Source organism: Hibiscus syriacus, unplaced genomic scaffold (assembly GCF_006381635.1).
Source record: "Hibiscus syriacus cultivar Baekdansim isolate YM2019G1 unplaced genomic scaffold, ASM638163v2 tig00110933_pilon, whole genome shotgun sequence".
Taxonomy (NCBI): Eukaryota; Viridiplantae; Streptophyta; class Magnoliopsida; order Malvales; family Malvaceae; genus Hibiscus; species Hibiscus syriacus.
Window position 1 is genome coordinate 933206 of NW_024062919.1, and position 26557 is coordinate 959762.

Consider the following 26557-nt stretch of genomic DNA (forward strand, 5'->3'; position numbering starts at 1 on the left):
AAAAGATTATAAAAGTATATTATACTATAATACTCTCATACTATTAAAAAAAAGGTTGATGTTGAAGATATTTTAATTATTAAAAAATTACAATTATATTAATAAATTCAATCATTTATTAAAATATTAATCGTTGACTAACCTATGGAAAGTATGGACTGACAAGTTTAATACCAATTATATCCCTAAATTTTCATTTTCTTTCATTTCACCCCTTATTTCCTTACATATACCCCTCGTGTGCTGAATCAGTATCTTCGTTCCAAACAATAAAAGGAGAAAGTAAACCTTTTGTTCATGGTTATCTTCGTTCACCATCTTTTCATTCTTCTCCTCACCACCGTCATCTCCTTCCTCCTCCACCGTGTTAGTCGTCTTCGGCGCTTCCGTTTACCACCGGGAAACTTGGGTTTACCTTTCATCGGGGAGACCTTACAACTTATATCTGCTTTCAAGACCGAAAACCCCGAGCCATTCATCGACGAAAGGGTGAAACGTTACGGTTCGGTCTTCACGACCCATATTTTCGGCGAACCGACTGTCTTTTCAGCTGGTCCGGAGACGAACCGATTCATCTTGCAAAACGAAGGGAAGCTGTTCGAGTCTAGTTACCCCGGTTCGATTTCGAATTTGCTTGGGAAACACTCGCTGCTCTTGATGAGAGGTAACCTTCACAAAAGGATGCATTCTTTGACCATGAGTTTCGCCAGCTCGTCAATTATCAAAGATCAACTCTTGGTCGATATAGACCGGTTAATCCGGCTCAAATTGGATTCCTGGACCGATCGTGTCTTCCTCATGGAAGAAACCAAGAAGGTAAAAAAAAAATCAAACATCTAAATATTTGTCAGACTGAGTTGACTCAGTATGAATCGTTCAGTTCTGTTGGTGATGATAAACGCGTTAGAAACGGCGTTGGTAACAAAGACTCGGAACCATTTCAATGCCACAGTAGTGATAATTTATTTATTTTTAATTTATTACTATTTTAATCATAAAATTTTCAAAATCAAATTAATATAAAAATTTTCATCTGTATTATTCAAATTCAAGACATTGATTCTTTCTTAAAGAAGTCCCAATGATTAAAAGGAATTTGTTCTCCCTTAATGATCCGTGTTTAAGTAATGTAGTTTGCATATGTGCGTGAGTTTAGATATAAGTATTTTTTTTTTAAAAAATGATTAAATTCATTAAATTTTTATTGTTCACCTAACAGGGTGATACTTATATTTTTAATATTTATTCATTATTATTGAATTTTTTTATAGATAACTTTCGAGTTAACGATAAAACAACTTATGAGTATTGATCCGGGAGAATAGAGTGAAAGTTTGAGAAGACAATATGTTCTTGTTATTGAAGGATTCTTCACCATCCCATTGTCTCTATTATAGATCACATATCATCGTGCGATCAAAGTAAGTAATAATTTTATTTCTAAAGAAATATTACCACTAGTTTGATATATATATATATATATATATATATATATATATATGTTGGGTTTTTTAAGGAAGAAGGAAAGTGGCAGAGGAATTGGGGAAGATAGTGAGTGAAAGAAGAGAAGGGTATGAAAGAGGTGAGAGAAAGAGTGATATGTTGGGAGGATTATTAGATGAAAAAATTTCAAATGAGAAAATTGTGGATTCATGCTTGCTTTGCTTGTTGCTGGCTATGAGACCACCTCAACTATCATGACACTTGCTGTTATTCTTGACCCAAACCCCTCTTGCTTTGGCTCAACTCAAGGTACATTTATCCTATATAATTATCAATATCAAATCAATTAATCGATTAATTCGAGTTAAATATTATAACGATATAATATGGAGGTGATTCTCTCAACTTTATTTATTTCATTCGTAGACGTGAAGTTAAACTTCTGATCATTACTTAAGAAATTTAGTGGTTTATTGTACTGAATTAACTAGTTGTTGGTTTAATTATGATATTTTAATTAATTTTTAGGTATTATAATTTATTATTATACATTTTAATGTTAAAGGTTTTAATGCTGTAGGTCAAAAGTAGAGGCAAAGATTACAAAACAGAACATAAAAGTCAAAGTAGGAACTTGAAGTTTGTCTAACCGGACATAATGACGACTCTTTCAATTGCACGCCTTAACCTGTAATAAATAAATATAAAAATTAAATTAAAAGAGAAAACTTTTACCATTTCTCAGAATCATTTTACTTTGTCATTCATGAAATGACCATAGAGTCATTTTCCTGCCACGGGAAATTTCAAGGGTATTTTTGGGTCATTGGGGATTTTAATTTTTAATTTTATGCAATAGGGTTTATGATTTCGATTTTTGATTTTTCTGAATATCATACTGTTCATGTGAATCATAAATGTATCAAAATTTTAATGGTAAGTACCTATTTAATACATAAACTATTACTTTTATTTTGTTTTAGTACTCAATTTTTTAATTATACCTAGCATTTAGTTTAAATTTCAATTTGATATCTCGCAGTTAAAAAATTAACAGAATTACCGACATGCTATTTTTTATTTTTAATGATTATGTGATATTTATCTTATGGTGATACGTCACCGTTGAGTTTTTAAATGTGGGATACCAAAATGAAACCTAAACTAAATATTATGTATGATTTTGAAAAAAATATAAAATGTCGGTACCAAAATAAAATGAAAATAATAATTTATACTAAACATGTAGTTTACGTAAATTTCAAATACAAGCCCTAATATGACGATTTGATGAGACTTGTTTAATTTGTAGATAGAGTACGAGAAGATTATGGAGAAGAAAAGCGAGTCGGAGGCTCTTCAATGGAGTGATTACAAGTCAATGTCATTCACTCAATGTGTAAGTACATTCATTGTCCTAAACACATTGCCATGACGGTCCAACACATTGCTTAATCCGTGATTCTAAATCATGTATTTCAGGTTATCAACCAGACGTTACGAGTCGCAAACATTATCAGTGGAGTTTTTAGACGGACAATAACCGAGGTTAACATAAACGGTCAGAAAATACACATTTCTCCTCTCTTTTTTTTCTTATGAAAGAGGTCATCGATCGACATTTTTGTGTACTTACCAATGGTTTGATTAGATTAGGTTACACGATTCCGAAGGATCGGAATTTATTCGTGTCATTTCGAGCTGTCCATCTTGATCATGATAACTTAAAGACGCTCATACTTTCAATCCATGGAGATGGCAGGTAAATCTAAATAGTAGTTGCAATGTAACATTAATTGTTATTTTGTGGTTTCGGTTTTCTTTATTTTTTTATATTCACCGCAATAAAACGCGATGAGATCGAAGAAAAATAATTTTTCATACTTATCTCGAATGGATTTGGACAGAATGTCCCTGGGACAATCTGTTCCGGAATTTTTTACACACCGTTCGGAGGAGGACCTCGGTTGTGCCCGGGATATGAGCTTGCTAGAGTAGAAATCTCTGTATTCTTACACCACCTTATAACTCAATTCAGGTATTTATATTGTTTACTGATATTAGGGGTACTATAACGGAGTTAAGCTGAATTCGAGTAGTTTACGAGCACAAATCTAACCCGTTTTATTTCTAAAAAAGTTGGGTAGCTGCTGAAGAAGATAAGCTAGTTTTCTTCCCCACGACCAGAACACAAAAGCGCTATCCGATCATTCTGCAGCGTCGATGTTAATTTAACTTGTCCGAATTTAATGGTGACGAATGTAAGCATGTGTCAAGAGGAAAGCAAAGGTCGTTGCAGGATGCAATCTCCGATTGAGTAAGCAATTGTTTCTCTTCGAACTACGAGGATAGGATCGATTAGAGGAGGGGAGACGATCACGAGGGGTCGAGCAGTGCCCGACGACACTAGAGCCGCATGAAGGAGGAGTCTCGAGCATACAAAACAAAAGAGGAAGAGAGAAAAGTTTGGGCAGGAAAAAAAAGTTTTGAAAAAATAGGAACTCACAATTCTCTAGCACACGGCTATTTTCATTATTTACTCGCGGTAGAATTTTAGTAACATCTTTTGATTTTGATTTAGAAGAAAATTATGAGTAATTTAAACATTATATTATATTTGGATATCGAAAATGTCTTTGACCCATTTATGTTATCCGAATTTGGATATTGAAAAGGCCTTTGGCCCATTCCTTTTCTAATAAATATTTACATACTGTACACTCAATCATTTGAGGTATGTTTTATCATTACCTCAATTTACATATATATATATATATATATATATATCAATATATCTGCTGCGTGTGATCTTTGTATTTCATGCGACTGATTGGTATTTGGTTAAATCTGCAGAAAAGAAGCATGAGTTAATCATCTGAAGATTCATGGCTACCACATTATTACCAAACCTACCTTAAATACTTCTTTATAAAAGATCAAATGGACTGATCACAAGAAATCCTATTTTTCTTCGACTAGTTAAACCTATTCGAATCGGAAAAATCATTTATTTTAGATTGAACTAACTCGAATATCGAATAAACAAGTTTAAAATTATGATCCGACAGATGAGAATTAATATTTTACCTGGAATCTGAAAAAGAAGGATGTGATGAGCCGAAAACATTGTTAGTAGTATTTCATTTACTTGGCTCTTTCTTGTGGGAGAATCTTTTGGTACCTTGGATACCCATTCTGTGTAAAGTTTCAAGACAACATTCATTAATTATTCGGATAAATTAAACCATCAATCATCTTTAATATTGAACTTTCAATTGTAACATTAATTCGTAATCCATAAATTTCATATGGGAATAGAGATAGAAAGCTTACGGCTTCAATGTCAATTTTGTAGACAAGCAGCTTCCTTCTTTCTCTGCAGCTTGTTCTATACGCCACGATTACGTGTGCAATTGCCAGAGCCCATGAAGAAATGAAAAGAGCAGCTTCCATGGCTGTAACATGACCTTCTCTAGGAATTCTCCGACTGAACACAAACGAAGCTTTTATTGAAACGAAAACCAACGATGAAATCGAACAGATCATTGTGATTCCCAGGTATGGTCCCCTCGAAAGTTTTGGCCCATCACAAAAACTGTAAACACCTGCAGCAAAAAAACATAATATCAAATTTAGTCCCACCATTTATCAAAATGATTATTTTAGTCATTTTTTAGTATTTTGAGCTAACTATTTATTATAGGATAAAAAGATTTTAAAACTTAATAAAATTCTTATTTTGACTCTTATTCTTTTTTACTATTTTGATCTCAAAATAAAATGTTATGAGGTAAAATATTCAAAAAATAAAAAAAATATGGATCAAATTAGCCATTTAATTAAACATTAAGTAATAATTCAGAAGGGGAAGGCATGAATCTATTGTTGTTGTTGTTGAGATTAAGCCTAAATTGATTTAGTAATAATTCAGCTAAATCGTATTCGATTTCAACCTCGAAAAGAAAAAGGCGATTCGGATAAGATTAGCTTACAGATTATGACGGCTGATCTGATGATTGATATGATCGGAATATCAATAAGAGAAGATCTAAAATCATAGTTATCCAAATACGAACAAAGGTTCTTCAACGATAAGTAGGAAGGAGAAATAGAAGCAGACAACAAAGCAGAAGGCAAAATCGCATCGGCAAGGACCAGAAAAACCGGAGCAGAAAACACGAGAAACGAGATCGCCATTGTTATTAAGAAAAACACAGTCTTGAAAACCCTCCAAATCCTTCTTGATTTTTCTTCCTTTGAGAAACCCATTTGGGAGATGTTATGTACAGCGAAGAGGGTTTGAAAATTTGGGAGATTTGGGAAATAGAAGAAGGAAATGGAGGATTTTCTAAGCTTTAAAAATGAAATGAAATGGGAGTTGAAGTGCGGTGGAAGGTTTCAAATTGTTTGACAGTGGATTTTGGCCTTTGTGACGAAAGTGATGACAAATGACAAAGATATTAGGTGGGGGTGGGGATTGTTAACGGTCAATAAACGACTGACCTCGGCTTGAATTATCGGTTCGGTCCGATAAGTTTATTCTGGTTCAGGTTAGATATAATTTTGAATAAATTACTTTTTTAAAGAGTTTGTGATGATTATAATTTGATATTTGTTTAAATATTTGTTAATTATTAGTGATTAACACACATCCACAGAAATAATTACTTGAATAGTCATCAAATTAACAAAATATAATGTAAAAATTTAAAAATTATATATTTAATAATTATTCTTTATATATTTTATCAGTTTAATCCAATTTTTTTTAAAGAAAATTAAGAACCAAAATGAGAGTGAAGTGCATCAAACTCGGCAACATGAATATTAAAGACCGATCAAATTAATAAAATATATAAATAATGAGAATCAAATGTGTAATCATACAAATTTACCTATTATCACATTAGTGTTTTCATTAATTGTAAACGGTATATGATTTAACTTATATAAATTAAATTGTTAATTGACTCGATTGAATAGTCTAAACATAACCTACCCTATAACTAAGTGACTATTCATGTAATTTGCCTATACATTTAAAGATTAATTGTGTAAATATCACTTAATTTTAAGTGGTGTATAGTTTATACTACTTAATTTTCAATTGAGTTAAATTTAATATTGAACTTTAGTTTAATTTTCAATTATAACATTATATCGTTAATTCATAATTGATACGTTGGCGTAAACCGTAGTTTCTTTATGATGATATGATTAAAATGAGACCGTTTTAAAAAATATATATATAATCTTTTATTTTTTTCCTCCATATTTCTCTATCTCCCCCCTTATCCCTATTTATTGAACTATAATCCAATCGGGTCCTAAACATTGTCGGAATCATATGCCTACCATCAATGTTCATAATTTTAATGAAGAACATTTATTTATTTATTTATTTATATAAATTTAAATTTAATTTTTAAAAAAAGTTTTGACATCAAATAAAACATGTTATGTACCAAGTTAATATAATCAAATTGTAGAGTCATCAAATAAATGATTAAATTTTTAAAATTTCTATCTAAGATCAGATACCTACGTCACGAGTTGTAAAGGTCTACGAAGCAGCCATTTTGTATTTGTTAAATGATTTGGTTTGATATATTTGGATTCATTATAAAATCATACTTATTGGAAGTCTAAAGCCGCCTAATTGTCAAATTTCACCCAAACTTGGCACATTTTCTAGATGACAAAAAATGGATCACGAGGCCTAACATATATAATAGGATAATTAAATTTTTTTGATAAAAAATAGAATGATATTATTTATTATTGTGACATGATAAAAAATAAATTTAAATAACACAACAAAAAATTTAAAATTTTTTGTTATAAATTTTAATACATGAATATCATATAATTCTGAAGTATATTATCTTAAAAAATATATTTGTGACGAACATGTATTTGTATATGACAATCACGTGATTAGAAATTAGATAATAGAATAATTATATTTATTTGTTAGCGTCTAACTTTGATATTTATGTGTAATTATCATTTTTTTTACAATTAGACACCTATTTTTTCTTGATGATAAATTAGGTGTGTTACTTTTTGTAATAGTGTAATTAGATATCTATTTTTAATGGTGCAATTAGGTATACAAATTTTGTTTTTTGATGCAATTAGGTAAATAATTTTTTTAAAGATTACATATATTTATACTTAAAAATTTTAACCTATCTCTTTTAAATATATAACAAACATTATGTCTTTAACTAAATAACATTAAACTATAAATAAGAATCAATTAAAATTAAACTTATATACCTAAAAAATATTAAATGTCTAATTGCGTTCTTTAAAATTGTCCACTCGATAAGATGTTTTGATTTTGGATATTAAAAAGGTATTTTTGACGTAAGAAATTGCGTGGCAACGAATAAATTATGTACACCAATTTCAAATAATTAATACGGAAATCGACAATAATCTTTTTGGGTTTGGGTCCATGCTAATTGCCAAGGGATAACATGGAGCATTTTTCAAACCTGCTCTAGAAAAATGCTAGGGTAAAGTACACAACTTATCCCCCAACTATAGGAATTTTGTTGAGTCCTTCAATTATTAAAAGTTATAAAATGGTCCTCTAACTATAGGGAGTTGCTTTGTTGAGTCCCTCAACTATTAAAAGTTACAAATAGTCATCTGACTATTAATTATGTTTCAAACTCGTATTTTCCCATTAAAAAATTGATGGTAGTCCGAGTTGGACGTAACCTGCTGACGGATATGTAATAAAATATGATCTCATAATCTCAAACAACTATCATATCTCAGTCAGAATGTTAACGTCTAGCTTAGACAACCGTTAATTTTTTGTAGAGAATGACGAGTTTGGAACTTAACGAATAGTTGAGTGACCATTTTGTAACTTTTAATAGTCGAGAATATCAACAAAGTAACTCCCTATAGTCGGAATACCATTATGTAACTTTTAATAGTTGAGGGACTCAAGAAAATAATATTTATGAGATGACAAAATTAGGTGCCAACATCGAATCAATCTCGATTCGAGAAATCGAAATGATACAAAGGAAACAAAAATACTAATTTTATTCTATCTTATGAAACATATTGGTTATTTTGTTTGAATAATGGAGTGAGAAAAAAAGTAATCATATAAGATGCATTAAAAAATATTTTTTAAATAAAGATTTTTGTTATAATATTTAGTGGAAGTGATTAGGATTATACAACGATTTTTGTGTACAATTATGTTCTTTTGTATTGTCTGTATGCTAAAATTATTGAGCAATCCATACACTTTTCAAAAGTCGTTATGTAATGTTGACAATTTTAAGTAAATACCGTAACAAAGATCGTAGTTCAGAAAATAATTTCTACTACACCTTATTTATGTAATTTTTTTCTCAGCTGATTATTTGAATAATTTTGTCAAAATATTTCATTCAAACTAATATTTCTAATGAAACAAGGGTAAATCACACAATTTGGTCATCCAACTATTAAAAAGAATCATTTTGGTCTTTAAAGAGGGCAAACAAGTCATCAAAATAAAGTTTCATTCTTCGTTCTGTCACTTGACTATGAAAAACTTTCATTTTAATCACCCATGATTAATTTTCATTAGTGGCACGTGTTCCGGTATCGTGGTGACATGTGTTACCACCTAATTGGTTGAAAAATGAAAAAAAAATCGTTAAGGGTTGGACTTAGGCCGAGTCCTTGTAAAAATCCTCGAACTACTTATCCATTAAACCCATGTGCTATATTTGGTAGATTGTTCATAATATAAGAACACATTCACTAACAGGAATTAATCATGCGTGGCAAATGAAAACTATTTTATGATTGAATGATTAAAATGAAAATACAACCTAACCTTGATGATTTCTCTGCAAAAATTCCTTTTTATGATTTTATAGTTGAGTCACCAATTATGTAATTTACCCTATATTTTATTGGATAAGTTAAACCAAGTGATAAAAGATCACACTGATTTGACATTGGGATTCATTATTATTTGATGCACACGTCTTGCACACGGTGAGAGATATAATATGGCATGATATGCTTTTCTAGAAAACAAGTGGGGATCTTGCTTGCATGATGCTTGCACTCTTTTTAGAATTTGCAATTTTTTCAATATTTATTGCACTATTAAATTTTTTGATAAATTATACACATGGTCACTAAATCGTATTTAAATATATTTTTGGTTATTAGAGTTTTGAAAGTTATGAAATGATCACTAAGCTTATCGAACTATTACAAAATGATCACTACATGTTATAAAATGGTGATAATTTTTTACAAGTTTAAGGACTATTTTGTAATGGTTTGATAAGTTTTAATGACCATTTTGTAACAATTTGATAAGTTTAATGATTATTTTATAATAATCTGATAATTGTAATGACCATTTTATAACTTCTGAAACTTTAATGACCAATAAATTATTTTAATATAATTTTATGATCATTTGTGTATGTTACCCTAATATTTTTAATTTAGTTAGTGTCACAAGTTAATCAATTAATAATTAAAATTAATATTAATTTTTGAGTTTTTATCTTCTCTACTTTTAATTTATATAGTCTTTTAAAATAGTATAATAAAAAAATATTATTTTAAATTATATGTTAACTGTCTGGTTGGATGAGATTTTAAGTTTAATTAAACAATGTTAGAGATTTGAATTCTAACATTATAGATGAAATAAATTAATTTGAAAATATTCCTTTGCAGTGAGCAAATATAATATTTGATATGGATTAGTCAAAGATAAATTGAATATTAATATTTATAAAAATTACTATCTATAGAAAAAAATAAACTTTTGATTAGTTAATTCCAAGATTAAATTTCTATCACTATATTCAACATTATTCGGTGACATTTTTTATAATATACATTTTATCAAAATATTTTATTTCACTTATATACATAAAATCTTATTTTATACCAATCTAATATTAATAGACAAGTAAAGATAAATATGGACTTCTCACCCATAAAATATTTCTAATCAAGAACGGACGTAAAGTTTTATATCAGTATTTTTTTTCATAAAATTTTAAGAATGGACGAATTTATACAATTTTAGGGAGTGCAAAAAACTTGTTATCAGTAGAAAATACAAATGAAATATCTAAGTTATATAAAAATTAAAAAAATTTTTTTTTTTAGGGAGAGACTGCCCTCAGCCGTCCTCTTAGTCCATCTATGCTCTACTGATTTTGTTTTTATATTTGATCTATATTAGTATTATAAATGTATATATATTAATAGTAAATTATATGATGCAGCTTGGGTTTCAAATTAGAACCAAGACTATAAATTAAATATAATTTTATCACAATTCAACTATATAAATTAAATATTGTTAAATACAATTTTCAAAGTTATTATGGAAAATAATTAAGTTTTAGATTAATGGACATAAAATCTTTTTATTTTCACATTTCGTATCTTAAATATAATATAACAAAGTATATACAGAATACTAAGGAATTTTTATCTTTCTTAACAATGTATAAAATGAGGTATACAATAATTTATTAAATTTACATTGTCAGTGTATAAAAATTATAATTTCATTTTTTATTTTTATAATATTACCTTATAATATATGATAATGTTTAAGTTTTACTTGTAGATTTTTTAATATCATTCACGGTGAATCAAATAATTTATTTATCTTGAATAGCAAATAAAACTATTCAAACTATATCCATCTAGTTGTAAATAAATTTAAGTTTTTATAAATATTTTAGTTAGGATTCGACGATAAAAACGTTATAATGTTGATACGGGAAAAACTAACCTAATATTGCACTTTTGAAATTATTTTCTCAAGTAGGTGAAGTGAACACTGTTGTGAAGAAGACACATGGAGTATTTGGCGTCTTTTGCATGACATAGGAAGATACATGGAGCTCTATGCGTTTTTTTCTTCTTCCTCCTCCTCCATTACTGCTCGACATTAACATGTCGTCCATGGCTCGTGTCACCAAGTTAAGCTATCTATGCTTGACACCAACAATGACATGACCATTTTTGCTTCCACGCTAAATTGAACTATTCGTGTTTGATGTCAATAATGACATCATTCATTTTCGCACCCATCGAAGATGTAAACTGTCTAGAGTTATGTATGAAGATTGAGAATACGTCATGTTGTCTATACGCCTTCTCCAAAAAAACCGTATAATCTTGTCGTATTCGTCAAAGTCACCATACATCCCACTATTTTCTCCAAACACTATAGATATTATCCTAGTTGAAAAAAATGAAGTCTTAGATAAAATATATAAGAAAAATCTTTCTCCCAATTATATTATCCGAACATTTTACTTGGATTCGACCCATAGGCATCTATAATTTAAATCCAAATAATAAAAAACAAAATAACCATTACTTGCCCAACAAAATGACACACTTTATGGGCTATTGGCCCGTTTTTTTAATGGACATATTCCCCTAACAAATTAAACCCTAAATTCAAATATAACAGTAAATAAGTAAATACAGATTAAAAAAAAACTCCGAAAACACAAGAGAGTTATTTTCGCTCGCTTGTCTCCGTAAACCTTGCGAGCGACCTCCCCAAGAGAAACCATGGCAACCCGATCCCTATGGCGCTCGCGCGCCAAGCTAGCGGTTGTCGCCACCACCCTCTGTACGGGAGCCGCCGCCGCAGCTGTCGCCACCTCAGACGACCCCGCTTCGGCTGCCAAGCTCTGCACCACCGTCCCTGTCCGGCTTCTCCGTGACGCCACAACTGCTGCCTCCGTCGTCTTCGGTACCTAAGAAAGCAAATTTTGATTTCTTTCAAAACTGTAGATTCTTTTTATTAAAATAGTTAGCTAAAGCTTAAAGTTTCGATGTTGATTTAAAAAGAACCAGTTTCTTATAATGCCATGGAATTTAGCCAGTGATTGAGAATTTGGGTACTTTTATTTATTTGTTTATTTTTCTTTCAAAATTTGGTGACCCTTTTGAATTATGCTATTAGATTATCAATACTCATTATGGGGACTCCCCGAAGGAAGTAAAGAGAGAGCAAAGATTAAACATGAAGTTCATTTAAGATCGGCACGAAAGCTTCAAGAGCTTTGTTTTATAAATGGAGGGATTTATATCAAGCTTGGCCAACATATTGGGCAATTGGTATGCTTTTAGTTATGCTGACTATTTTTGTTGAAGAATGTTTGCAGATAGGTTTTCGGATTTATTAGATCCTATTCCATTGTAGACTTGATTCAAAAAGATTTTGCTCTTTTTTTTTAAAAAAAAAAAATTAGGAGTACCTAGTTCCTCAAGAGTATGTTATTACAATGAGGGAGTCGATGTTGAATAAGTGTCCGGTTTCTTCATACGATCAAGTGTGTGAAGTTTTCAAGAAGGAACTTGGAGAGACGCCTGATAAAGTAAGTATCAGTTTGAAAAAAACGATGTTTACTAAGCTGAATTCAATTGTTTTTTTTAATGATTATAAAGGATGGATATCTGTTTTTCCTATATAATAAGTGCTATGGATGTTTCTTTTGACATGTAGAAGCTATACTTGTTCATTTAGACAAGCTTTTCATGTGCAGGTTTTCGATGAATTTGATCGAGAACCGATAGCAAGTGCTTCCCTTGCACAGGTTCATGTCGCTCGTACGCATGATGGTCAAAAAGTTGCTGTGAAGGTTTCATTCTTTGTTACTTTCACCTTGGAAAATTTTTTATTTGACTTTTGTAAATATAGGATTTGGGTGTTTCTTGTTAGGATTTATGTTCCATGTCTGAATCATTTTTCTTGAAATTCAGGTTCAACACACTCACATGACAGATACTGCAGCTGCAGATCAAGCTACTGTGGAATTTCTTATCAACACTCTACATTGGCTATTCCCATCTTTTGATTATAGGTACTGTTTCTTAGTTATGTTCTTTGGACTTGGGTGTGAGTGGTACATCTCTGACACAGTCATGTTCAATTCTTTCTGTTCTTTTTGTCTTTGGAGGGTTCTTAGAGGATCATATCTCTGTACTTATGTTTCAATATGTGTTGGGAACAAGTGTTATGTATGGGTACTTCTACAAAACAAAGAGTCGGAGAAACATGGTTTCTTGGCGCGAGTCATGACCACAGTTTTCTTTTAAATTTCAAGCGTGCATTATCTGACATATTCTTATGGGTTTATGTGGTTCCAAATGGTGAGGACTGATGGGTTTCTTGTCTTGTGCATGCAGATGGTTGGTTGCTGAAATTCGAGAAAGTTTACCCAAGGCAAGTTACTTTGATAACCTTCTCTTTGATGTTTTGGTGGAATTCCTTTATCATGATATCCTTAAAAATTCTATAAATACATTATTCTAATAAATCTATATATTGTACAATTGATTTTCTTGTGACATGGTATTCTTGTGCTTTATTTTCTGGATTTATACCTTTGAATGCACCCTTGCTTGCAAAAGGTGGATATAGAAGATATGCATAATTGTCTCTTTCTTGGATACTTATATTTTCATTTTTTTCATTTGCCTCTTATATGCTTAGCTTTTTTTCCATCCTACGTGATATATCATTTGATTTTGGTTCTTACCTTTTAACTTCAGGAGCTAGACTTTTTGATAGAGGCAAAGAACAGCGTGAAATGTTTGGAAAATTTCCGTAAGATGTCTCCTCATATTGCGGATTATGTTTATGCTCCGGAGGTAGTTTGGTCTTTAACTACCTCAAAGCTGTTAACAATGGAATTCATGGACGGTGTACAAGTGAATGATGTGAATTCCATTCGTAGACTTGGAATGCAGCCCGGTGAAGTTTCAAAATTAGTAAGTTCTTGGCTTGTTATTGCGAATAATGTCTACCCCATGCTTTTCTTTTTATTAACAATGTTGGGAAAATCATTTGTGTGTTTTGGGAATGAGACTTGTACTATGTATATAATGATTACATTTATATGATGCTGTAAATGTGTACAAGAAACTATTCTTGAATGATATGTGATACGATTCTATGCAGGTTAGTCAAACTTTTGCTGAGATGATGTTTAAACATGGATTTGTTCATTGTGATCCACACGCTGCTAATCTATTAGTTCGTCCATTACCTTATGGCAAAAGGAGCATTTTTGGTGAGGATTTCTTTTTATGTTGAATTAATTTGAGGATTTCTCCAGTCATACTTTAGCTAGTTGCAATTTTGCACTAGTTGCATTTTGTTCACTGCTAGTATTGAATACAACTTCGAGTGAAGGCATCTTTTGGGGAACTTTTGGTTGATTCATAAAAGGGGAAAAACGATTCTAAGTGTTCCAACTTCATAATAAATTGATGAAAAACCTGCTTTACCAGTTTATCTCCTTCTTGGGACTCTATATTGTAGTCATTAAAATTCCGAGTTCTCTGATGTACTTCTTTTTGGATCCCTGTGTGCTTGATTGTGAAGTTCAGTTACTTATTCCAATACGACAGTCAGGTTAGTGATGTTTCTCCTTTTGTACACAGGGAAGAAAAAACCACAGCTGATATTACTAGACCATGGCCTTTATAAAGAACTCGACTTCTCCACTAGATTCAGCTATGCTTCTCTTTGGAGGGTACGCCATTTTTCTCCTGAAAAGTTTGGATTTATTTCTTGATGCGCTTATGGTTTTTACTCACATTACTCCGATGCGTCATTTTTCATCAAGTATGGTTACCTGTATCTTATCCATATACAAACATGAGTATGAAGATATGATCATCGAAAGATCCTTCAAATACATGAAAAACTTAGTAAAAAGATAAACATACCTGTCATGGACATATGCTCCTATTGACACCCACTCCCGAGTTGGATAACGTAGGGTTTGCCTGTGACAAATTGATACGTCAATTCATGCTTTGACTTGCATTGCAGGCATTGGTGTTTTCTGATGCTAATGGAATAAAAGAACATAGCGTGAAACTGGGTGCTGGGGAGGACCTGTATGTGCTATTTGCGGGGATTGTAACAATGAGGCCCTGGAATCGGGTCATTGACCCTGCCATGGATCATTTGGTCATAAAAGACACCGACAGTTCCGAACTACAGGTGACAGTTATTATAAGTTTTGATGTTTTATAGATGCCAAAAATGATTTCCCCCTCATTCCGAATAGGAATTGAAATCCATTGAAGCTCGGTTTTTGTATTTAGAGATTTTGTTTTGCTAATACGAGTTTGATCGTCGGATTGTTTTTAATTGATCGGCTCTCACTTCTTGCTTGGCCTTATCTGTTTTCTCTGGCAGATGTATGCATCTCAATATTTCCCTCAAATATCCGAACTTCTCAGGCGACTGCCCCGTGTTATTCTATTAATGTTGAAGACAAATGATTGCTTAAGAGCAGTCAATAACTCTCTGGTATTCTCTAACTTTCTGCACTCAATTTCGTTGTGTTCTTTATTTAAATGTTACTCGGACTCCGTTGCTGGTCCCGGGTATGGGATATATTGTCGTAGTTATGTTTCAATACATGTCAGACTGGTTCATGATAAGGAGCTTATTGCTTGAGCACTTCACCTAACTTTTGAATTTCGGTTCATTCACTAAGTTGTCTGTGGCTGCTGCTTCACAGTTGCAAGGTTCTTCTATGGAGACATTTTTGATAATCGGAAAAGTTTCTTCCGAAGCCGTTGTTGAGGCAAAGATGATGCAGACGAAATCATTATTTAGCCGGATTAATATCTGGCTCGAGGAATTCCTCTTCGAAGCTCGCCTTTTAGCATTACAAATAGCCTTGTGGCTTTTACAAGTCCGGAAAGCACTGACTTGAACACCGATTCGACTCCGAAAGCAGTCTCTCAACCACCTCGGTGCAGGCTGTTCAAGTTAGGATCGACACACTCATTGATTCTTTATCACGTAAAAGAAAGGAATAAGATTCATGGGATTTTTTGTTCATTATTTCTTAAAATACCACATAATTATTTTTGTAAAACCCCCATTCAAGTGGGCGATTGATGAACTGTGACTGTAAGAAAAATATTGATTTTCTGGAAAGAGAAAAAAAAACTGGATTTATTTCAATGATAAAACTAAAGCATATGATTATTTGATCGAGTAAATTGTCTCAGTTTGTATTTATTTATTTTTGAGTGGTCGCTGACCACTAATTTATCATATTTTTATTTTATATATGAGTTATATTATATTATTTTGTTTAATTAATTTTTGCCTTCCAGGCAGGAGTTTGTGCCACATCTTTAATTAATGTTTATTTAGTTGTATTATTGATCTACTCTTTGGATTCTCAAACTAATTCTATCATTGATAGATATTCAAAATCTTTAAAGAAAGAACGGGTGGAGTCATTTTAAAGTTTTTTTTTAAATAAATAAATAAATTGAGGCCTGTTAAAGTTAATTTCTCAATATCATATATATATATATATATATATGTTAGTTAATTACGTATTTCTCCGTTGATAATCATGTTTATTTGTATTTATATTTTTTTGAGTTGTTTGATTGAATTTTAAAGTTTTTTTATATAAATTTATTTTATTCTTTAATCATTATTTTATATACTTTGATGAATTTAGATTAAATAACTGTTTAATATTAGTTAATTTATTTATATATGTAAATTATTCTTATAATTTTATTGCATTTTTTATTCAATAAAATTAATTGTTATTATTAATTTTTAAATAATAGAACTCATTGAGTGATCTTAGTGAGGAGACCAACCGATGAACCTTGGGAGTATCCCGGGCAAGAAAATACTATTCTCTTTGAAGATATAGGTTCGAGTAATTGCGTCTATAGAATGTGCGTTATCGATATGATGAAAATTATGAACATATATTAATTTTTAATCATCCCGAATTATTAGATAAATTAAATAATAATAATAATTGATAAAAATATCAGTTAAAATGAGTTGGGCTCGCGTATTCCCATTTGGGTTAATTAGGGCCTAAAATTTTACTAGATCAAGCCTGATTTTCTAATCTGAAAATTACATAGTGGCGTTTAATTCGTTGAAATGTTTATGAGGGAATTAGAATCTGTGAAGGAATTGAAATCTGAATCTAAAACCTGTTTGGTTGACAGGAAATTGAATTGGAATTCAATTCCATATTCTGTTTGGTTCACAGACATGTCAGATGAATTTGATTTCAGTAATGTAAAATGACATAATTGTCATTCTTATTTTTTTTGTTTAATTTTAGTTTGTTTTATAACTTACATGTACAACATATTATAAAAATTTTAAAAATATTAAAATTTCATTTTATTGATTGAATATTCATTTCAATAAATTATAAAAATCATACTAATAAACATCATAAGATAAAATCATCTCAATTAGGGATGACCATGGGTCAAATCGGGTCGGGTTTTTGGTCCACCCGACCCGAGAACAAGGGAACCTCCACCCGAGACTCGTCTCGACCAAAATAAAGTTTCACCCGACCCGACCCAACCTGAATATATGAATTAGAAACCCGACCCGACCCGAAATAAAAAATATATTTTTATTCAATAAAAATAGTGACTTAATTGAAAAAAATTATATATAGAGGGTAATTATTGTAATTATTCATAAATATATAAGGTAAAATTATATTTTTTTTCGGGTCGAATATTTTTCACCCTAAACCCGACCCGAATATCACACTTAAAAAAACCGACAGACCCGAATATCACACTTAAAAAAACCGACCTGAATATTACACTTAAAAAAACCCGACCAACCCGAATATCAAACTTAAAAAACCCGACCCGAATATCACAATTAAAAAAACCCGACCCGAATAGTGAACTTAAAAAAATGACCCAACCCGACCCTAATTTTTTTTTAAAAATCTGACCCAAATACCAAAAGATTGATGAGGATAGTATGATCAAATTTCACATTATCTCCTCCAAAAGATTTCAATTTCATAATGTTATGGATGAAATTTACTTTCCCTGAATTATATTTCAATTTCTCTTTTGAAAATTTGAACCAAACATGAGAAAATGATAGAATTAAATTTCAATATGTCACGTTAAAAAAAACGTTTAATTTCCCCTCTCAAATTCCCATACAGATTCAAAATCTCATAAGCTTTAACCACCGCATAATTTTCTTTCCCCCAATCCCTTCAGAAATCCAGAAAAAGGAAGAGATTTGGAAAAGAAAGAAAAGATGGCAGATTACTACAACAGCGATGATATTCTTGCAGAGGAAGAGGTTGATTCAACACTCCCACCCCTCTTTTTGCTTACTTTTAATTTCTCAATTTCCTAATCGAAAAAAGTTTCAGATCTTTTTTTCCCGTAAATTTCAGTTTGTTCCAGTTGTTTTTCATAAAGCAGCAAATGGAGTTATAATCGATCCCAGTTCCGAAACAAACTCCGTAAGTGTTGTTCCCACTCTAATCCCATTTTTAAGGCGAAAAATTGAAAAAAAGAAGATGTTAAGTTTCTAATGATTGATTCTTAGGTTGAACAAGGAGCAAAAGTGGAGCTACCATTGTGGCTTGCTCAAGAATTATACTTAAGGCAAGCCATATCCATAAGCGTCCCCGCCTGTTTCATTCAAAGGTATTTCCCCCCTAAATAGCTCACTTTTTTCATATTAGGTAATTTGGCTGAATCTCAATGTTATTGATGATGTTTACGTCTGTACGACTATCAAATCTAGATACATTGATGATCCAGGGAGATGTCTGAATCCCGGTATTATTGATGTATGTTTATGTCGATGCGACTGTCGAATCTCGATACATTGATGTTCCAGGGAGAAGTCTGAATCCCCATATTATTGATGTATGTTTATGTTGGTGCGACAATCGAATCTCGATACATTGATGTTTCAGGGAGATGTCTGAATCCCGGTATTATTGATGTATGTTTATGTTGGTTCTACTATCGAATCTCGATACATTGACGTTCCTGGGAGATGTCTGGATCCCGGTATTATTGATGTATGTTTATGTCGATGCAAATGTCGAATTTCGATACATTGATGTTCCATGGAGATGTCTGAATCCCCATATCATTGATGTATGTTTATGTTGGTGCGACTATTGAATCTCGATGCATTGATGTTCCAGGGAGATGTCTGAATCCCGATATTATTGATGTATGTTTATGTTGGTGCAACTATCGAATCTCGATACGTTGATGTTCCATGGAGATGTCTGAATCACAGATCTTAATGTTTTATCGATCCAAATGTGTGCTATACACGGTTTGAATCAAGGAGGTTCTTTTGCCAAAATCAGTTATGTAAACTTGGTTTGGTTTGGTAGTAACCTGTAGGTGTTTGATTTTATTTATGAATGATTGTTGTTTGAATTTATTTGAAGAAGTAAATAGTTATTAGTTCTCACGTATGTATGTCCATATGCGATGGAAGAATGGTGATTAACTTATTTGAGAGTGCAGGCTGATGATTGATTTATGTTCTCGTAAAGTTGTCCTTCTGTGTTATTAATGATGTTTCTTTTATATGTTCAGAACACGATTGGAAATCCAAGCTGATGCAGCTTGTGTGGATCTTAAATCTCGGTCTCCATACTTTTATGAGTTTGGATGCAAGATAGCACCACTGTAAGTCTCTTTTTCAATACTTATAGTATCTTTTACAACCTATGTTACTTGGATCAAGTGTGTATAGGACCTATCCAGCACATGTGCTGTTAGATTTTTTTTTTCATGAATTTGGAGGATCGTTGGAAAATGAATGACTTAACGCTTGACATCTCACACCCTTGATGTCAGTCGAAGTGATTTCTCGGGGAGTTGAGGGGATGGTCCATTTAGTGGATTTCATAGGCTGACTTGTGCTATGTTTTGTATAATCGAGTGTCGAAATGGGTATGGTTAGTTTTTTCTAAGTATTTGGAGGATCTATTGAGGCTATATCCTCATGTTCATGTGTTGGGCCACGAGTATCATACAAGAGTACTTTAAAAATGAAGAGTTCGAACACGATAGGACTTGTGCTCCTAGTCCATCCCTTGGCTGTCTAGCTAGTAGGTTTTCCAAGTACAAAGGATTATATTTCTATATCCATGTCTTAATGTGTGTAGGATATAGTTGTTAGGTAGAAGTAGTTTAAGAAAAATAAAAAAGTCGAAATAATATATTTGAAGTGAATTCTCAGTAACTAATTTCCGTTTCCATATGATAGGGTTGGTGATAAAACCATTGAAATCTTGCTCTTATCGGCATTCAAGATCAGATATAAGGAGATCCTAACCAAGGCATATACTGCAGTATTCACAACAACGTCCAAGTTCTTGACCCTTCTAACAAAAGAAGAAACAAATCGTGAGAATCCCTTTTTCTTTATGTAAATCTTATTTCTTTCGTTGTTATGCCTCCTTTCTATGTATAAATATTACATATTCAAACTTGAGTCTGAGTATCGGGTTCGAGCGTGTATCCAACACTTGTATGATCAGAGAAGAAATCCATAGAGGTTTGAAACGCGTATATCAGACACTAGTGTCTGATGCATGGTCTTTTGAGAGAGATAATGAATCGGAGCAGCGTAGCATTTATGTTTTGTTTTGATCTTTGCAGTGTATGAAGAGCCCAAGCTTCGATGGCAGCTTTTAAGAAGTGGCGGATGGGCGGTCCTAGGCTTCAAAGAGCTTCAGTTCTTGGAAGGAAGAGGAAGCCGTTTGATTAAGCTGTGATATTCTAGCATCAAGATGCATCCCATGAAGGTAACCTATTTACTCTAGTTTTGGCTGACTGATATTGGTGAACAAATGTTGTACACATGTATATCAATATGATGCTTGGTTCAGATGGTCTGGCATATGTCAACTGAACTTGAAACTCTAAATTATTTGAATTTTAAATCATTTAGGTTTAATTTGATCAATCACATATGATAATCGAATTGAGTTTAGATTAGTTTAATTAGAACAAAGAATATTGAATGCTTTAAATGTTTTTGATTTCATGTTCTCTGGTTTAATGTACCAACGACAATGCTAATTGAATTAAACTCAATAGACAAAAGAAAAACTTCTTAAATTTTAATGATGTTATTTATCTTTTAATTTGATTGATTCAAGCTATTCGTATTAAATATGAATTGGCATTTAACACTTAAATTACATTTAGGCTCATAGAAGGATTTGATTGATGTAGTACTAACATTTTAGGGATTCAATTAAAATGTTTTGAAGTGTAGGGACTAATGTAAAACTTGAACAATTTGTAGGGATCTTTTGTGGTATTAACCTTTTTAAAAATTAAAAAGCAAGTTTTCGCGATATTTTAATGGGGGATATTTGGGGACAGAAAAGTGAACTTTTCCAAATTTTCCCTTTTTTAATTGGAAATACGCCCTAAGATATTTATGAATTGCCTTATAACCATTCTCACATCTGGCGCGTGGTTTATCTTCATATGATAATTCTGGTGTATTTTATAAACGTTAAACAACATAAACAACATATATTAATTATGATTAGAGTTAATTATTATAAAAAATAAACTGATGAACTAATAATTTATATTAAAAACTTAAATACGTCTAAATTTATACTTTGGTAACAGGCTAAAATATCATTGTAGGAGTAAAAATTGAAACGTTATAATAGCGTGTTTAAAAATATATTAATTTAAATTATTTTTAGAGTAACTAAACTCATAATTACTAATACTTAGGTTGTGTTTGGTTGGGAGAATGTGAGATTCCTATGGGAATGGAATCCACATTCCCCGTTTGAGTTGGTCGGGAATGTCATTCCCGCGTTTGAGTTGGTCGGGAATGTCATTCCCAATAATCTTACATTACCAATAGTGAATTTTTTTGGTATATTATCGGGTATGTAATTACCTTATTTCCTTAGGTATTAATTGATTACCGTTTTTTAGATTAAAATGCCCTTAATTTTTTTTTCAAAATATCCTTATTTTGTCATTGAATAATAAAAATTCTACGAATGTTAAATTACAAATTTATTCTTAAATTATTTTAGATTTACCAAAACAATCTATAATTAAAATTTTATATGAAGTTCAGGGGTTAAAATAAAATTTTACCCTTTCATTAAACCTTTTTATATTTTCAATTTGTAAAAAAAAGTACATAAATTTTATGAATTTAATTTTTTTAAAGAAAATATATAAATATTTTCTAACTTATTAAAAAAATAAATATATAATAAGAACAATTTGATTAAATATATATTTCAATAATATTTTATTCCTTTAACCAAACACGTTAATCTTACATTCCTGCTAAACCAACCAAACACAAAATATAACATTCCCAGTAATCCTATTCATTGGTAATCTTTTATTCCCACTGGTAATCTTACATTCCGTGAACCAAACGCAGCCTTAGGGTAAAGTATAAAAATGACATCTCGATTGTAGGATTCTAGTTTGTTGGGTTCCAATTGCTAAAATTTACAAAATAGTCCATTGATTGTATGGTAATGTTTTGTTGAGTTCCTTAATTATTAAAAGTTGAAAAATGGACAGTCGTTATTCATATGTTCTAAACTTGTAATTTTTTATTAAAAATTTGACGGTCTTCTAAGTTAAGCGTTAATTTATTGACTGAGATATAATAAAATATGATCGTACAACTGTTTAAGCTGTATTTATTTGATCGACTATCTATTTACATTATATCGTCGAGATAATACTTGAAATATTATGTTGTTGAGTATGTGATTGAAAGATTGTGTTAGTAGATATCATTAACATGTTATTTTATCATATCCAATCAGTAGTTTAATATCTAACTCAAACGATCATTAATTTTTAACGAAAGAGGACGAGTTTGAAACATATGAATAGTTGAATGATCATTTTGTAACTTTTAATAATTAAGAGACTCAACAAAATAACATTTTATACTTAGATAACTGTTTTATAATTTTTAATAATCAAATGATCAATAAAACAATGTTCTATCACATGTATGAAAAGTTATGTTTTGATCAGTAATATTAATGTATATTGATTTTTGTAGCGTTAAATCTTGTTATAATAGTGATATTACAAGTTAATAAAAAATTATTAACTAATTTGATTTTAACTATATTTAAAATATCAGTTTAATTTTTTAAACTTAATTAGTATTTTAATAAAATCTAAAAATATATAATAAAAACTCTAAATTATGACCAAGGAAGATATTTAACGCACGTGAAAGATACGAACTTTATATAGTTACCGTAGAAAGTAATATATGCTTTTTTACAATCGCTTTGGTCGCGCGTGAAGTAGAACTTTTCTTTCTCTCAAGTTCCACCGCTTTTTCCAATCCTTTAAGAAAACTTGTAAACCTCAAAGATCCCCCACCCTCCATCTTCACAAAGACACAGCTCTGAAACCCCCAAAAATATTCTGAAATCGCCATTTTTATTACATATAAAACACCAGAACAAGCTCTTCTTTGTGCAAGAACCTCAAAAGAATAAAAAACCCCATGGAAAATAACCCCACAAACAAGGGTAACACCAACAAGAAGCTGAAGCACCAAGCGAACCAAGATTCACAGGGAGCAAATGGAGACAACCCTGAAATTTGGGCAACATTCGATCAGAGTTTCAAACAGGTCCAGTCGGTTTTGGACAGGAACCGTGCGTTGATCCAACAGGTCAACGACAATCATCAGTCGAGGATCCACGACAACATGGTCAAAAACGTTGCACTCATCCAAGAACTCAATGGGAACATCTCCAAGGTTGTCTTGCTTTACTCCGATTTCTCTTCGAATTTCTCCACTGTGTTTAATAGGCATGATGATGGTGAGGGACCCAAGAACGGTGATTGATTTCATGAGAAGAGGGATGAATTTTGATTGAGCAAAAAGAGAATCTTTAATTTTTATTATTTTTTAGATTTTTACCATGTTTTTGTTGCTTGTGTTTTGAGTTGATGATCTAATGGAGTACTTGTTGTCATGTTTGAAACATGTTTGAGATAATGTTGGATTTTGTGGTTTTCTATTGGCATGAAGGATTCACTATTTTAGGATATTGGAAAAGATAGAGTAAAGCACACCGACATATCGAAATGGAACTGAATCTTATCGACATAGAGCCTAAACAGTACATACGGTCCGTATTTATATGGTATCGATAATCATGGTTTTTTATTTCAAGGTGATGATATATGGGATTGCTCATTGTCATGTTTGAAACATTTTGAGATAATGTTGGATTTTGTGGTTTTATATTGGTATAAGGGATGCACTATTTTAGGATACCGGAAAAGATAGAGTAAAGCACACCGACATATCGAAATGGAACTGAATCTTATTGATTTAGAGCCTAAACAGTACATACGGTCCGTATTGATATGGTATCGATAATCATGGTTTTTGGTTTCAAGGTGATGATATTTGGGATTGCTCATTGTCATGTTTGATATAATGTTGGATTTTGTGGTTTTCTATTGGTATGAAGGATGCACTATTTTAGGATACCGGAAGAGATAGACTAAAGCACACTGATATATCGAAATGGAACTTAATCTTATCGATTTAGAACCTAAACAGTACATACAGTCCGTACTGATATGGAGCCGATGATCTTGGTTTTTGGTTTGAAGGTGGAGGGGGATATATGGGATTGTTCATTGTCATGTTTGAAACATGTTTGAGATAATGTTGGATTTTGTTTTTGTAACCCCCAGACGGTAAGTTAGACTCAAACCTAAGTGGTCACATATCCCATTCAGAGTTTTTTTTTATTACAGCTTATAGAATATTAAACAAAATATATTAATATTACAGATATGTCCAAAACGATAGCAAATACATATCACAAAATATAACTGAAAAACATATAGAAATATATGTTCGTACAAAATAAGTAGTTGATCTCCCCTGATGCCAAATCTGTTAGCTTATGGTTTGCTATTATCTGAAAAAGGGTAAAAACTATAGAATGAGCTAAAAAGCTCAGTGTGCTCCAAACAGTGTATAAAACGTACGAATAAAATATTCCAGTAAAATCAGTTATCAAACATGTTTTATATATATATATACTACCCCCATCCATCAAGTCCAAATTGTGTAGGTTCCCCAGAACCATACACCTACCAACAAGTCCAGTAAGGTCCTGAACACACAGCAGAGGAGCCGGTAAATAAGGTCCTGAGCACACAGCAGAGAAACCTCCAGGTATACTTTCTCCAACATTATTCCCCCAAAATAATCATATTCCGCTTATAACGGATATATGTATATCAAAAATTAAAACATAATTCAAGTCAAGTACAAAACAGAGTCCATGTCAAGTATCATATAAAAATTCAGGTCAAATATCATATCAGAATCCAGGTCAAAAATCATATAAACTATTTATATGATAGTTTAAAACAGTAAAATAACACTGTCAGGAAACACACCTGTCACACTCTGAGAAATCGGATAGGAAATCCTACTATTGGGTTTGTCGATCACGTTCTGCTGCAACGCTAGATCCTACGAATTAGAAAAATCCATATTGGAATCCTAATATAAATAATCTAAATATTATTTAAATAATATACGGAAACCTACGGGTAATTCTCGTAGTACGCGGTTCAGGCTGATCTAACGAACGGATAACACCGGACCTAATTGATCCTTGCTCAGGTGAAACACGAGTACATTCATAAAATATTTTTATTGAATAAATCCTTAACCAAATCTCATTTAAATAATCAAAATATTAAAATATTAAGCCTTTTAGGTTTACAAGCTCGATTCGGAAATTTCGGGTCAGAATTTGGCAAATCGGACTTCGGAATCAAATTCAGGACGTCGAAAAACATAAAGTATGACCTTCCGAAATTTCGAATTCTTGGTCAAAAATAAAGTCAACGAGTTTGACTGACGATTTGGAGACTTTCAAGTTTTAATTTAGTGAAATGGCCCCAAAAACGAATTCGGGACGTCGAAAACTATCAGGATAGGTATTTGTGGTCGAAAACAAAGGTCGTTTAATAGCCGGTCAAAGCTGGTCAAAGTTCTGGTCAAAGGAGATCAACAAACTGTCAAACATTTTACACAAATATCACCCTTTTTAAAATAATTACCAATATAGCACCCTTTTCGAATTAATTCCCAAAATAGCACCAAAACCAAATTAATTCCCAGAATAACACCAGTCAACGGGTCGAGTCAACGGTCGGGTCGGGTCGGGTCAACGGG

At 31.6% G+C, this 26557-nt stretch overlaps 3 protein-coding genes and 2 pseudogenes across 3 annotated transcripts; 4 read left to right on the forward strand and 1 right to left on the reverse strand.

The window, feature by feature from the left end:
• Nucleotides 1–278: 278 nt before the first annotated feature.
• Nucleotides 279–3743, forward strand: LOC120147056 (annotated as a pseudogene).
• A 484-nt stretch (nt 3744–4227) lies between these two features.
• Nucleotides 4228–25645, reverse strand: LOC120147053. Its single transcript, XM_039160518.1, has 7 exons — nt 25641–25645; nt 20784–20792; nt 20720–20725; nt 5436–5712; nt 4766–5048; nt 4531–4640; nt 4228–4290 (listed from the first exon to the last, which is right to left on the reverse strand). Exons 4-7 carry the CDS (start codon nt 5710–5712, stop codon nt 4262–4264), a joined length of 699 nt encoding a protein of 232 aa, XP_039016449.1. The 5' UTR covers nt 20720–20725; nt 20784–20792; nt 25641–25645; the 3' UTR covers nt 4228–4261.
• Nucleotides 11962–16342, forward strand: LOC120147051 (putative ABC1 protein At2g40090). Its single transcript, XM_039160516.1, has 12 exons — nt 11962–12223; nt 12437–12591; nt 12726–12851; nt 13020–13115; nt 13237–13337; nt 13663–13699; nt 14029–14247; nt 14438–14549; nt 14923–15014; nt 15317–15490; nt 15689–15802; nt 16017–16342. The coding sequence occupies exons 1-12, from the start codon at nt 12040–12042 to the stop codon at nt 16212–16214; spliced, it is 1608 nt and encodes a 535-aa protein (XP_039016447.1). The 5' UTR covers nt 11962–12039; the 3' UTR covers nt 16215–16342.
• Nucleotides 18505–21100, forward strand: LOC120147054 (annotated as a pseudogene).
• On the forward strand, nt 23686–24409 carry LOC120147055 (protein EARLY FLOWERING 4-like). Its single transcript, XM_039160519.1, has one exon. It carries the CDS (start codon nt 23843–23845, stop codon nt 24188–24190), a length of 348 nt encoding a protein of 115 aa, XP_039016450.1. The 5' UTR covers nt 23686–23842; the 3' UTR covers nt 24191–24409.
• Nucleotides 25646–26557: the final 912 nt, after the last annotated feature.

Bases quoted from the DNA above. Each gene is read 5' to 3' on its own strand.
- LOC120147051 (XM_039160516.1), top strand. From the start codon at position 12,040: ATGGCAACCCGATCCCTATGGCGCTCGCGCGCCAAGCTAGCGGTTGTC. The intron at 12,224-12,436 runs GTACCTAAGAAA...TTATGCTATTAG, and splicing joins TGCTGCCTCCGTCGTCTTCG to ATTATCAATACTCATTATGG. The intron at 13,338-13,662 runs GTACTGTTTCTT...TTGTGCATGCAG, and splicing joins TTCCCATCTTTTGATTATAG to ATGGTTGGTTGCTGAAATTC.
- LOC120147053 (XM_039160518.1), bottom strand. From the start codon at position 5,712: ATGGGTTTCTCAAAGGAAGAAAAATCAAGAAGGATTTGGAGGGTTTTC. The intron at 5,049-5,435 runs GTAAGCTAATCT...TTTTTGCTGCAG, and splicing joins CAGATCAGCCGTCATAATCT to GTGTTTACAGTTTTTGTGAT. The intron at 4,641-4,765 runs ATCTCTATTCCC...GAAACTTTACAC, and splicing joins ATTGAAGCCGTAAGCTTTCT to AGAATGGGTATCCAAGGTAC.
- LOC120147055 (XM_039160519.1), top strand. From the start codon at position 23,843: ATGGAAAATAACCCCACAAACAAGGGTAACACCAACAAGAAGCTGAAG.